Source organism: Balaenoptera ricei, chromosome 3 (genome assembly GCF_028023285.1).
Source record: "Balaenoptera ricei isolate mBalRic1 chromosome 3, mBalRic1.hap2, whole genome shotgun sequence".
NCBI classification, from domain to species: Eukaryota; Metazoa; Chordata; class Mammalia; order Artiodactyla; family Balaenopteridae; genus Balaenoptera; species Balaenoptera ricei.
Window position 1 is genome coordinate 66,995,765 of NC_082641.1, and position 14,866 is coordinate 67,010,630.

General features: G+C 38.2%; 1 protein-coding gene across 1 annotated transcript in view; it reads right to left on the reverse strand.

The window, feature by feature from the left end:
- The window catches only part of HAPLN1 (hyaluronan and proteoglycan link protein 1), a 69,299-nt gene that overhangs the window by 2,153 nt on the left and 52,280 nt on the right, over positions 1–14,866 (reverse strand). Inside the window, exons 3-4 of the mRNA XM_059919381.1 lie at positions 8,574–8,945; positions 884–1,186 (exon numbers count right to left, since the gene is read on the reverse strand). Of these exons, the coding sequence (XP_059775364.1) occupies positions 884–1,186; positions 8,574–8,945 (675 nt within the window). The remainder of the gene's footprint in view (positions 1–883; positions 1,187–8,573; positions 8,946–14,866) is intronic.

A 14,866-nucleotide genomic window follows, 5' to 3' on the forward strand; every position in this document is an offset into this window, starting at 1 on the left:
CAACAGAGACCATATGGCCCACAAAGCCAAAAATATTTACTGTCTGACCCTTTACAGAAAGTTTGTTGATCCCTGATCCCTTGCTGTTTTCACCAAAGCATGTCACCAGGCACCTGAAATATAAAATAATGGGGCCAGGGCCAGCCTCGTGGGTTTGCGACCTGTACAGTTACACTGGGCCGCACGCGTGATTTAATGCTTTACTGTGTCATCTTAAAATTCTTAATAATTGTTTAACAAGGAGCCCACATTTTGATTTTGCACTGGGCCCTACATGTTACGTCACTGGTTCTGGAAGGAGCAAGATAGGGTTGGGAGCTGTGTCGCATTCAATGAGTCAGTCATCAGCACTGATACAACCTGGATCTCTCACTTCTGCTTTCACCTCCAATGTTATTTCTACTTAATTTTCTTGCAAAGGTCTCTTTATCCTGAGCCCTCTCTTTATCAGAGAGATAATGCTGTCTCTTTATCCTAAGCTTTGCTGATCACCTATGAATAAATTGACATTGTAATTTAGAGAAGAAGACCATGACACAGACGCCATCCTTACTTCAGTGGAGAGGCCTCTGTCCCATGGAGGGCACCTGGTGGCAGCATCACCTTTGGCAGTGAGAAAAAGACTCCATACAACGTGACAGTTAAACTATTTCATAATAACAGTTGGATGCAATAAAACCAAAGAATCATGGAAATATGTACTTTTGCTTGATGTCTGTGGATTTTAAAAAATTACGACATTTCAGAATTTCTTATATCTGGAGCAACACTTCAAAGCTTTTTTTCTTTTTTTTTAAGTAGATAAGATTAAAAGTTTAATGTCACATCACAGTATGTATTGGTCTCTGGGATAGGAAACAAGGCAGTATGGTTAATACCTTACCATTGAAGTTGGATGTAAAACAGAAGACATCGTATCTGCTTTTATCTTTGTCCCAAAACCCGTAGTTCCTGACTCCGGGCACTGTGTTCTGGCCTCCGCAGGGTTCTCTGGGTTTTGTGATGGGATACTGTACAGACCCATCACTGAGCCAGCCAGCATTGCACCAGTCCAGCCCACCCCTCCAGGCATCATACAGCTGGTCAAAGGAGGCGATCGCAGCATCCTGGTCCAGACAAGCCTGCTGTGCCTCGTGAAAGTTGAGATTGTAGCGCCCCAGTCGTGGAAAATAAGGAAATACCACACCTGTCCAAAGGAGGAGGCAAGGAATCGTTAGTGGCACAAATAGTAAGAACTATGAGCAAATCCCACTTGAGTGGGGAAAAACATAATAGAATCTCCATCAGATGAAGAAGCAGTTTTTGTTCAACTTGCAGTGTTTTCTCATGGTCCCATTTCCCTTCAAACAACCTCTCAGCTCTGAGCATCTCACAGTTAGCTCTTTGGTCCGGTAACTTCAGTGATTTACCTCTTTTGCTAAGAGTTCAGCTCAGTCCTCACAATTCTCCTTTCCGAAACGATTCGTCTGCAGATTACAGTTTCCAAATAGCGCTCCCTGAGAACTTACCTATTGCATATCTAACAACAACATAATTAAGTGGTCTTATTTCATATTAATAAGGTAACTTTTTACAGTGAGGCACTTCCGTAAAAAACATCATGGCTCTCTTATCTGTTTCAACTTTCAGTGTAGTTCTTAATCTTATTTTATTCTGTCCTTGAACAATGCGACTAAAATAAGAGTAATGTTTCCATTACTATTTTTCAGTTTCCGTATTCATGTATTGCAAACTGAAACTAAGCTTTTAAAAACATTTTTATTGCAAATAGAAAAAAAAAAGCTTCCAGAAGCTTGTCCTACAAAATAGACATCTGTCAAAGTTATTGCCAAAGGATTAAATATTTTAGAGGACAAAAACCCTTAGTATATGTAAACACTGTGACTTGGCACTTGACTTTGGGAAGATGCAACAGCTTTCCAAAAGCATTTCAGATAATCGTGGGAGGTGACTGAGCTGTTTCACAACTTTCTGCACAGTTTCTTTAAAGGATAAGGATTGCATCATAAGAAAGCAAAGTTGCATCATTTGTTGGACTTTATGAAGGACCACTGTATCAAAATGTCTCCTCCATGGTTGCTAAAAGACAATTAATTTTGAGTGATTATTCAAGGCTTTGCCTTGAATTTTTAAATATAATTAAAAATAATTCATATTTTAGTGTGTGGAATGTAAAAAACTGTCTGCTGACGCAGTAATTTGGTGGATTATACCAAATGTGCTATTTTATGAGACTGCAGGCCCCATACAAGATGGATGCACAACCCACTAATGGTGTAACCAGTACACAGGAAATGTATTCTTTTAGAAATTGTCCTGGAAGACTCTACGAGAAGAAATTTCAGTAGCCTAAATCAAGTCACATCCACTGAAGGTCTCTCTGCTGGACACGTTTGTCCCTGTAGGGCAGTCCAGCTGGCACCATCCACTAGAGGCAGAGATCCAGGAAGGCTTCCTGATCTCATCCTGCCTTCTCAGGTTCTTGGCTGAAGGATCTGTAAGCTGAATCGGAGCCAAAAGTAAGGAGGAAAAGACTCCCTTCATTGCCTCTGGCCCCTGCAGCAATGGGCGGAATGGAGGTGGGGGAGGCCTGAAGATGACTCCTTCCAAGAAGGGCTGTGTCCAGCATCCAGCTAAGACTCAGTCAGCACTGGGAAGGAGCTGCTGTAGTGCTCCCTCCCCCTCGTGCCTTCCATCCTCTTTCTCAGCAACCCCAGGAAAGCCAATGAAAAGGAAAATATTTAATTTATCCAGTAGAGGTTTCCTTGGCAGCTAGACCTTAAGTGAGAGAAAATCTCAAAGTATCTAAACCTAAATTCAACCATTTAGGTTGAATTCCATTTCTCAAATAGCTCAAGATGGTAACAGTGGAGAATGCAGACTATTTTAATTTATAATAATTTTAAAGACCTAGACAGCCTCTCAGTTTAAATTCACCAGACTGTGTTTGGTGGACTCCCATAGGCATTGTGAAAATTTCTTCTTTAGTAATTTGTCCTTGATTAACCACTGAGTTACGTTTGATTCAGTTCCAAATCCATTGTAATATATTTCTGAGTTCCTTTCAAATTTAACATAATTTCATGCAATCATTACTCAAAGTCAAAGTGAAACCCTATATTAAAATTTTACTATTTTTCAATTGTAAGAATAAATGATCAACTTATAGTAACTCAAAAGATTTACTTAGCAGATTTTAATTAATGGTTGGTGATGCTGGAAAGAACACATTCCAAGTAAATCAAGGTCAATTTCTGTGTCCCTGCCAACATTTTAAAAGTTTCACTGTATTGTACACATTTGGTGCATACATTTCAACAATCAAATGTTTCGTGCAAGTGTGGGCATTTCTGGAACTGCATGTTTGTTAGTATTTTATTTATTTGCTCATTTTACTTTCAGCTAGTTAAGATGTCAACATCTAAGACTATAATTACAGAAACCTTCTTGGCTCTGTGGAAAAAAGTGCAATTCCTACAGCTGAATTATGGAGCAAATGGTGATTGCTTTCATCCGGCATTACAAAAATAAGAAAAGTTAAACTTTCATGGGTGAGAAAGAAAGGTATATGATTATTTTCCAAGTATGATTATTTTATACTTATATGTCAAAATATAATCAAAAGCTCTTTTCCATGAAGGGCTGGTATGCATCACTAAAAAGGGGATTAATAAGGAAGATACCTCACATGGAAAAGAATAATATCAAATGATGTGGGTAGTTTAGTCAACTGAAATGTTTTAAAAACACGTTCTTTAAGACTTATAATTGCACAGACCAGTTCATCCTAGTGGTTGGCAAATATCAATTTGTTGGATATATGAAAGGTTCTCATGCCATGGTACATATAAAAGCTTAAGGAAATTTCAGTAACTCCACAAAGTAAATATTTTTAGTAATAAAAAGGTAGAGACCATGCAGAACAATTTTACCTTCTTCAGTGCCTCTCAGAGTACCTTTCAGTGCTATGTACATATCTGAAATTAGCTTTCTATTTCTAAAAGTTCTCAGACTATATTTTTGTGTATTTGGCCCCATTTTCATCAATGGAAGACCAATACAGTGGAAGATTGGAAGCACAAATATGTTTTTCATATCATATCTATATGTTTATTGATTGCGCAAGTGAATTCTGTATTGGGCTACTCATGAATGTCTAGTGACACTCTCCTTGTTATATTCATATAAGGCTTGTCTCTTGCTGGGTGTTGTTTCTAGCAGTGTGGGTAATTTGGTAGTAATCAGAGGGCTTTACCCTATCCAAGATTCTATATGAAAAAAAATTGTGTTTCCACAGCTAATTCCAACTCATATGTAGATCAGTTTTTCAAAAGGGTTTACTTTTTTTTTAATCAGTATGATTTGAAAAACAGATCTTAAAACACAACTAAGAGCAAGGCATTGCACTCAGTACTCCAGGGTACCTTGAGTTTGGAGTGTGACCTCTTTCTGCAAAGAGTCCATGATTTGATATATATACTATGGATATATAAATTTGAATCCAAGACAGAATAAAATCTTATAAATACAAACCATACAATTTGGGCATCTTGAAGAAGAACGATATTTTTCTAATTGGGAAAATTCTTTGAAGCACATAGCATTTAATCTGGTATTAAAGGGCCAATATGATTAAAGGCATTGTACAATTACAGTTGGAAAGGCAGCTTAATTATGATATTCAAAATGATACGCTTCCCTGGTCTTATTTATGCATATTAGAAGATTGACAAGGCGCTTGAGTGAAACTTGCTGATTGGTAGATGGTCCTCTATAAGGATGTAATTGGTAATGGAAAAAGGTCAGGACCTGGAATAAGAGCTAGTAAATGATAACCACAAGGTATCTCTTGTGCTACATGTGGTTTATCATAGCCTTCAAACTCTTACGTATATAATTGCTGCACCTTGAGCATCTACCCCAGACTAGGTGGAAATTGTCAAGTCCCTCCCAGTGTCTATCCTCAGGTAGCAATCAAGGTTCCTCAGATCTTATTCTATAATTAAAATGTTGTAATTTTATTTTAAAATGAGTTCTTATTGCATGTTGAAGTATATATAGATAAAATAATGTCTTGAGATTGTCTTGAAAGTTATTCATTGGGGGTGGGAGTAAATAAAGCAAGATAAAATAAGATTGGCTATATCATGACATTTTTTGAAGCTGGTGATATATAGAGATTCATTATACTAGTCTTTCTACTTTTCCAAATGTTTGAAATTGGCTATAATAAAAAGTTAAAAATGTTTATCCCACCCTGTTGCCATGGCGAGCCTTAAACCAGTCAAGGTGGTTGCTGACTGTCTGTGGCATCTGTTAGTCACATGTTGGCCTTTGAAGAGTTTCTCCCTCACACCTGTGATGCCCTCTTTCCCGCTCTGTCATGCTGTCTACCCCTTGAAAGAACCAGGTTCACCTTTCATGGTCCCAATCAAATGTCTCTTCCTTTCCACCGCCTTCCATTGCATGCAGGCTTTTTTGTATTTGAAAGTATAAACCCATTGTATCAAACATTCACTCACCTATAAACTATTTACTGAGCACTGACTTTGTTTTGGCACTTGACTGCCTCAAGTAGATCCTATTTAGCAGGTGAAGACGGACAATTTGCAAATATTTACAAAACAAAATGTGATTAGAATTACAATGGAAATCTGTATACAGTGCTCTGAGAACATCATAGCTGGGGGTGGAAGGGAAGGGCTCAGGGGGTAGAGTTGATCTTTGATCTTTTTTTAAAAATAAATTTATTTATTTATTTATTTTTGGCTGAGTTGGGTCTTTGTTGTTGCCTGCGGGCTTTCTCTAGTTGTGGCGAGCCAGGGCTACTCTTCGTTGTGGTGCGAGGGCTTCTCATTGCGGTGACTTCTCTTTTTGTGGAGTACAGGCTCTGAGCGCACAGGCTTCAGTAGTTGCAGTGTATGGGCTCAGTAGTTGTGGCTTGTGGGCTCTAGAGCGCAGGCTCAATAGTTGTGGCGCACGGGCTTAGTTGCTCCGCGGCATGTGGGATCTTCCCGGACCAGGGCTCGAACAAGTGTCCCCTGCATTGGCAGGCGGACTCTCAACCACTGCGCCACCAGGGAAGTCCCTTTGATCTTATTCTCGAAGGATTATATTTTCTCCAGTTCAGAAATGAATTCATGTATATAATGTTAAATATGGAAATGTCAGTTATTTCAAGGCAGAGCCTCTGGGGAATGACTGCTTCTGCCCTTGTTATAGTACACAAGAAGGATGGAAAAACATTCTCTGCAGTGAGAATGGGCACACCAAGAAATGAAGTATGACCAAAGACAGTCCCTAGGTCATCTCCCAAATAACTTTGGGGCCTTTGAGAATCTTGAGAAAACTTCAGAAGAACTGAGGCTGTCAAACACCACTGCCTCTCTGAAACCTCCATTTTCCCCCCCCACAACAGAAACTTTCTTCTTCCTGCAAACTCCCAGATCACAGTAGATAAAAGCATAGACTTCATTCAGTGCCCTTGGTGTCAAATTCTAGCCCTAGCTCTTACTCCTAGCCATGTTACCTTAGAAAAGGAGCTTTCCCTAAGTTTCAGCTGTCAAGGGACATTACTGAAAGTGAGCAAAATAAATATGCATATGATTAGAGCAATTTGTTTTACCTACTTACTTTACCAAATTCTACCTTATTTTAAAGTACTTACTTTTGAAAGTATCTTAGAATCTTTAATGGACTGTAAGATTGTTGAATGAAAGGAGCCATGATTTGGAATTTTTTTGTTTCTCATGGTACCAAAACAGCACTTGTAAAAGTATTTATCAATTAAATTGGTTTCTTGGACACATTTACTTAGCTCATATACGTATGTGCTATATGGTAGAGAAATGTTATGAAAGCATGGAAAACATGGAGATTTGGGAGAGTGCAGGGCCTATACAGGAAAAATTACTCTTCTTACAATTTCCCTTCAACACCTCTAATTGTGTCTTAAAGGAAGTCTCAGTTTGACCATAGAGTGTATTATCTTCTAACACGTGTTAAATCTGCTTTTCAAGAAAAGGGAGAGCTGGCTTCATGCTCAAAGCCATCAGCAAGCATGTATCCATTTATAATTAGAAATATCTTATGTTCACTGTACTTATTTTTATGGTTTCCTTCGATTTCTGGCAAGTTATACTGGTTTCTATTTATTTTAAATGTATTTTTAAGTAAGTGTAGGGAGATAATAAATATGGCATGTGAATTACTTAAGTTTAAGAAAAAGTAACTTAACAGATAATACAGTTCAACCTATTATTCATAGATTGGAAGCCAAGGTACAATAAAGATAAGTAACTTGCTCTGGTTACAAAACATACACTGACAAAGCTGGGACTAACATAAGCATCTTGATACTACTAGCATCCAGCGCCTGATGCCTCTTTGATAAAAGAAAGTGACCCTCAATTAATATTTGATGATTGACTGTCTTCTCTAAGCCAATTACTTCTTTCATCCTGAATAATGCCAATGTTCATGGATATGAAAGTGAATCAATAAAAACTCAAAGTATAAGGTGGCATGCAATCAGGAGCCAAGAATTACAACTAAGAGAGACAAGAGAAGGTCACAAAAAAGAACTTTACAACATCAAGCAATGTATCAGATACATAAAGCTAATAAATCTGCATGCATGTGAGGCACTCTGGGGGATTCAGAAGGTCACATCTTCAATGAAGTGCTAGTGCGCCAAACATATTTTTCCAAAAGCCACAAATCTGGCCTAGAATGTGGAAGGAGCTTCTAGCAAACACACACCTATAGTTTATATAAGGAAGGAAAGTCTTCTATTAATGCAGCCAGAGTTCATCCTTCCTTGTAAAGAAACACTGAAATTCATGAATAAAGGGTGTCTTGAGATACATGAGAAACTAAGGAGAGGCCTAAAGGGCTTTGGGCAGAGGGGAGACAGGATGGCATGGATACATTTCATTGTTTAGCTTTGTATACATTTTGATCTTTGAACCTACTGAATGTATTACATATTTAAGAAGTAAAACTCCCCCCACAAAATGCCTTGACCATTTGGTATTCAGTGTCTAAGAGACTCTGGACCATTAAAAACAAATTACTTCTTTACAAGAATATTTAAATAAATCCAGAGTTTACTTTTTTGTTAAATTAAGTTTTCACAGTTATTTTACAGAATACAATTAAATGTATTTTAGTTAGCAGATGTCCTTCACAAAACTTGCCATTATTTTGAAACTGAGTTAATTTTAGAAGCATAATAAAAAAGCCTCCACTCTGAATTTCTTAATAACTATGTAATGAGATTTAAATTTTGAATGGCATAAGGCAGTTTCTGAATGTTGTTAATTCAGTTCCACTGCATGTTTCTCCTACTTGCAAATAGCTTCAAATTTGCATATAACCATTGTGTGTACATTTCAAATATGAAAGCTGGAATCATAGATTGTAGATTACAAAAGAACAGAAAAACATTCTTTACATGGACTTTTGATTTCTCACATCAGCACTGTGGTAACCATTAGACATTACTTGTCATGAAAAAAAAAAGCAATGATTAATTATCATTCCTAAGTTTAACATGATTTATAGATACTTACCTTGTAAATCTAATGCTACCACAGCGGTATCATCTTCTAATCCTTCAATCACCTCGCACTTATATCTCCCATAATCCTCCAGGGTAAGGTCTGTGATCACCAGAGAAGCATCATTATCACTGCCTCCTTTCAGAAATGCTCTACCCTGGTAGCCTCCATAGGTTTTCTTGTGGTATCCCATGGAAACAAAAACATCCACTTCCTTGAGGTAATCTGAAGTTAGCTTGGTCCACTTAATTCGGATTTTGTGGGTTCCTGAGCCAAGTGCTGTAGGGTCTCGGTAAAATTTACATGGCAGTGTAACATTGCCACCTCTGTGTGAGAACACCTTGGCTTGTTCTGCTTCCACGAGTAGACGGGGGCCATTTTCTGCTATAATTGAAAAGAGAGAAAAAAAGGAAAGAACCATTAATATGCTTTTAGACTTTTTTATAATATGAAATATACTACCTACATGGGGTATCTGACAAAGAGTAGCATTGGTGATAAGCTTCTCTGCATTGTTGAGCAGAGATCTCCTTTGAACCACATAGAAAGGTAGCTTTAGTAACTAGAGGGCATCTACAAGGTAGTCATGTCTTTTAAGCCACTGAAAAAAGGAAGGATGTGCATTATAATCAATGAGAAGTATTGGCTATAATACTCTATAGTCATCTGAAGTTTGAAGATGTCATCATAAATTCTATTTATTTTTCTTCTACAGTTAAATATCAAAAACGTAGAAACAAGACCAAGAGAAGTGACAGGGAACCATAACTATTTCATCAATATAAACCCAAAATGTTCAAGCTAGGTAAATTGATCTCTCCCCAGCTGAGCTTTCTAATACGATAAGTCTGTATTATATTTCTAGGAAAAGTATACGGCAACATGATTAACTTTCATTGTACTGTTCTGGCCAAAGAATTAGATTGTCCTTCCATCTCTGACTTCAAATATACACCTGCGATATGCCGTTCTGGAGCATTTCAAGCAACATGTATGTATTATTTTCACACAAAGGCCAGACATCAGAAAGGCATTTTTAATGAGTGCTTTTTAAAAAACTCCAGATTTTGAAATATATTCCTCAAACCTTGGATGTTAAAAATGTATCCAAAGTTGTATTTATTTTCTAATTAACCAGATAATTATGTTTCTTTATTCCCTTAAATCTCCTTCTACACCCCCCCACCCCCCGCTGCCCCTGCTTTCTGCTGTATCTTGGTTAACAGAATCCTCTTGCTTTGCTTCTGCCTTGCCATGCCTTGCCCTTTCGCTTCCCTCCTCCCTCCTCCAAGGACTTTATTGCCTTCCTGGGAGCCAGCCCCATGATATTCCTAGCCTGCCAAGTTAGCACAGCCGTCGGCCTCTGGAGAGCCCGCTGTTATTTTCAGATCTTGGCTTTCTCTGGGGTTTCCCCTGGTTCGCTCATTGCGCTTTTGACCTTGACAAGGTCTCTTGAGGATGTGCAAGCTTTGAAAATGAGAAAGCGATATAAGAATTCCTGGACACACATACCTCATCCACACACAGCTTTCAAAGGCTGCCAAAGCTGTCTTTCAAGCAGCCCTTCCCGCTTTAGGCTGGAGGTTCTGAATAAACCTTGGTCACGAATCATTAGCGATAGTACACAGGTCATCAGGGGAGTAGCCAGTCATCTCCAGACAAACCTCAAAACTTAGTTATTTAATGGCATACGTAGGATTCAGATTTTAAAATAAAGCGACCAAGAATAGACAGTGGTTATATTTTTATCATAGAGCAACCAAAATTCATATTAAAAAATGAACATATTTATGTCAGCCCCAGTCCTCAGAAACTGAACAGCTTAACCACTTTTAAAGCCATCAGTGCCCCTACTTTGAATAGATCATAAAATGAGAGGATAATGGCTTAATTAAAATGAATCACAAATCCAGCTCATTAAGCATTTCCTTTAGATTCTCTTCTTTATCTTCTTATTTAGGCCCATAGAATCATAAGACATAAAAGGTAAATGTTTCCAACTCTACCCTATGTATAATAGTCCCCCTGCAATATCCCCAGGGACTGCATCCATGTTCTTCCTAAATATTTCTAGTATCTTCTTTCTGGGAGGAGGAAAAGGTGCTGTTTAATAAGTCTGCTCAGCAATGCCTGAGGCCCTAGGGAACATGGATCTACCCACTACCTTGGGAGGACGCCTGAAGCTGGGCCTTCCCATGCTGGGACTTGAGTTTAGACAAGACATGAGGCCTTCAAAAAGTTGCAGTTTCATGATTCTCTCAAGCTTTTTACTTTAAAGTCAAAATTAATGCCCAAATGCAGTGGGCTAAAGGGGCGTTACAGTAGTTAAGAACATGGGCTTTGATGTGTTAGAGACCTTGTTCTAACCTCACCTCTTCAATTTGCTAGCTCTGAATCCTTGAGCAAGGTGTGCAAGCCCTAAGCCCCAATTTCCTTACGTGTGAATTAGGGAGAGTAATATCTACTATGTATAGTTGACCTGATAGGCACATAAAGCACTTAAAATAATGGCTGGCCCAAACTGTTCTACTGCATAGTTTTTCCCCTGTATTTCTCCTATATGATACTGCCTAATATTGAGCATAATTTTGACATATATTAACCTTCCATGGTTCCACTTACTTATAAAGTTTTTAACCATGTGGAGTAAAATAATACATACAATGCCACCTGTGTTATATAGGAAACTTGGACATTATTGTGTGGTTTAGCATAATCATAAGGTATTCCAGAATGAATACAAGGCCTGAGTGTTTTATCAATTAAAGAGTTAAAGCACAGATCAAAAGTCTTGTACAAGAGACTGAAACTTCTAATTTTTTTTGAGGTTAATTGTAAATGATCTTGTAGTATTTTAGAAGTATAAGCTTCTGATTTTTTTTTTAGGTACTATTTACTTTTACTCTAGCATTCTGCGTAGATGATGACTTATGTGGTATAATGTTGAGAACTAAGCAGACACCAAAAATCCATTGGCTTCCCACAAAATAATTTTTCTAACAAGCCTGCTAGAATGTATAAATTTCCACCATTCTTATTTTTGGGGCAACTGGGGTGTTGAGGTAGTAGATGCCACGAGGCCCTGGCTGAAATTCAAAGAACCCTAAGAAAGTTGTGTAATGTGTAACACTCTGAGTGACTGAGGGCCATTAACGTTCATTAACCTAAATCCCCAACATGGCCTTTAGAACAATGTGTTTTATTAGTTTGCTTGCTTTTAGAAGCTCAACACTGCAGATTATACAGCACTGAGCATTGCTGGCGGGCGTGGCCTGTTGCAGAGCAGGTAAGATGTAGGAAAGACCACTGGCCAGTGAGTAAGGAGCCCTGGGTTCTGTTGCAGGCTCTAGCAGGGCTTAGCTGTTTGAGTGACAGGTCTACATCATGAGAACATTGAGCTTAAGATTCGTATCTGGCTCCCTATGGCAGGTTGTCATGATAGGGATCAGCCAGGAAACACACTAAGAGGGAGAGGGTAGAGGGCAGGAACAAAGGGAGCCTATAATGCTGATGGCAAACTTTGCACAGTCTTGTCTAGAGTAATCTGATCATTGGGTTAAAAATGTGGATTGGTTTGAAATTAATGTTTAAGTCAAAACTGTTCAATCAATAGGGCAGTTGTAAAGCAAATCAAATGCAAAAGATAAAAATAAACCTTGATCATCAGAATGAGTATTGCTTATCCTTTTTTTTTTTTTTTTTTTTTTAAATATTAACTAGAGAAAACCAAGCAGCACACATGTGCTCATTTTAGGGGGACTGAATTTTTTAAAAGTTCAATCTGTAAGTTACAGGAATTTCATATTTTTATTAGTGAGTGTCAGTGACAGTGACGAAGGATTTGATGCACTTCAAAGACCACAGTTGTCTCCAGGGGAAACAGCAGGGCTTCATTATTACAGTCTGCTGTGAAATCCAGAGGACATCATTCAGTTTCACCAAATTATGAAAGCAATGGCATGACCGAAAAACTGATCTTTGTATCACTCTGTAATTTAGATGAAATCTTTTAAACAATAGGACAAAAACAATTAGTTGCAGAAAAACAATTTAGAAGTATGGTATTGGACTATTACCTATTGTTCTTAGTTCTATTAAAAGTTTAAACATTTGGGGGGGACAGTTCATTGCCAAATAAATAGAGGTAACAGAAAGAAAAAAAAAAGGTGTTATGGGTCAAAGTTTGTCTTTTAAAAATAAATAACTTTTTGGATTGTACAAAATAACCAGTCTTGGTGTTGGTTACTTTCTCACTGGTGTATAATGAAGGAGCCTCCAGACTTTTGGATTTCCTAGACCAATAAAATGTAAAAAGAACCCAAACAAAGAAAATTGAGGAATATATTTAAGATGGCTAAACAAAGACAAAAAAATACTCCCCTCCCAAGAAAAAATTCTACCAACATCATCTGATGGTTCCTTATTTTTGCGGCATTTGTTATCACTTTGGTGGGTTGAGATGTGTAAGACTAGCACTTTGGAAGCTGTTACTTCCTTTAGGGTAGCCAACCTGCCCGATGATGAGCAACCAGGATGGTTTTGTATCCTTATCGTTGTGCTTACCACAGTCTACTGAAAACAGTCACTCCGCCTCCCTAGTCCACGTCTTGTTATATTGTTCCTCCAGCATCAAAATAGTGCCTGGCCTGTGATAAGTGTCTGTGACTGAAATAGACTAATGCCTTCCGGAGGCTGTGCTCAGCTATGGCAGTAGACATAGACCCCTGCCCTTGCTTTATACCATATTGCTCTAAAATGCAAACACTTTATGAAAACAGATAAAGATACATATTAAAGACACAATATTTAAAAAGAATACATAATTTAGACATTTGTCTCTCATCTTACACATGACATTTGAGTAGGATACATAATTTAGGAAAAAATTATCTTACTCATTAATCTTTAACTGTTTATAATTACAGTCAGCCCTCCATATCTGTGTGTGCCTCATTTGGGATTCAACCAATCAGAGATGGAAAATATTTGAAAACGAAATTCCAGAAAGCTCTGAAAAGCAAAACTTCAATTTGCTGCTTGCCTAAGTATTTACATAGCATTTACATTGTATTTACAGCTATTTACATAGCAACATTTACATTGTTTTAGGTATTATAAGGGATGATCCTGTAGGTTAGGTGCAAATACTGCAACATTTTATACAGGGGACTTGAGCATCTGAGGATTCTGGTATTGGAGTTGGGTCTTGGAACGAACCCCCAGTGGACATTGAGGGACGACTGTATTTTGTTTCCTTCCAACTGGAGTGAATCCCATTGTTCCCGATGTTGCTCACTGGGAGCCAGAAGCTCCCATCAGTGAGTGGTCTTGATTCTGCTGTGTCTTGTCAGCTTTGCATCAGAGACGTTTACAAGGGCCCTCCCCACTGCCCCTCCCTCTCTGCATCTAGTCTTTACTGTTCTTTCAGAGGGCTTTTCGTTTATCAGAGACAGAGCTTTAGTTTCTTGCCCAGCTGTTCCTCAATGTAAGGACTCTGACTCTCTCCTCTATGACTCAGCACTTCAGGAAGGGTGACCTGAAGAGGGCAGGAAAGAAGGTTTAAGGAGGATCTATGTCTGCCCTCTGCCCTCTACTACTTGACTTGAGTTTGAAATCCTGCTGTATTTATCCCTGGCCCATCTTTGCTTTCACCTGGAGTTCAAACGCTGACCTGAAGACATATAAGAATATGTGTGCTCCTTACCATTTGTGTAACTTGGAAAGAAATATGTATACTTACATAAACTATATCTGAAGGAATCCCTAGAAACCCATGAAACTAATAACCATGGTAGCCTGTGGAAAGAAAAGGTAGATGTCTGGGTCGAGAGCTCCTGGGATATTTTCACTGTGTACACTCCCATATTTAAAAACTTTTGAACCGTGTGCACGTATCACCTGCGCACGCACTAAGCAGAAATGGAATAAAAATATAAAAAATGGTTGACAAAAATTAACAGAAAACTTAATTGACAAAGATAAACAAAAGCTTTCCCTAAAGTGTCTCTAGAAATACACACAAGAAGCTGGTAGCCAGAATTGCAGTATATTGTTATAATTGCAAGATTATATTTTTGTAGAAGACCTATGGCTCTGTTAATAATAATGTTGTATTTAAACAGGTCTTCAAAACGTGGAAATTTTACCTCGTTTTTTCAATTCCTTTAAGACACCACTGACAAAGGTACTGACTGTCTTCTAGTTTTGACTGTAAAGGAAAAGTCCAAAGCTGGAAATAAGGCGAGTGAAGATTGCTCTTTGCTGTAGAGTGATGACTGCTGTTTCTCACCCTCCGCGACCCTGTC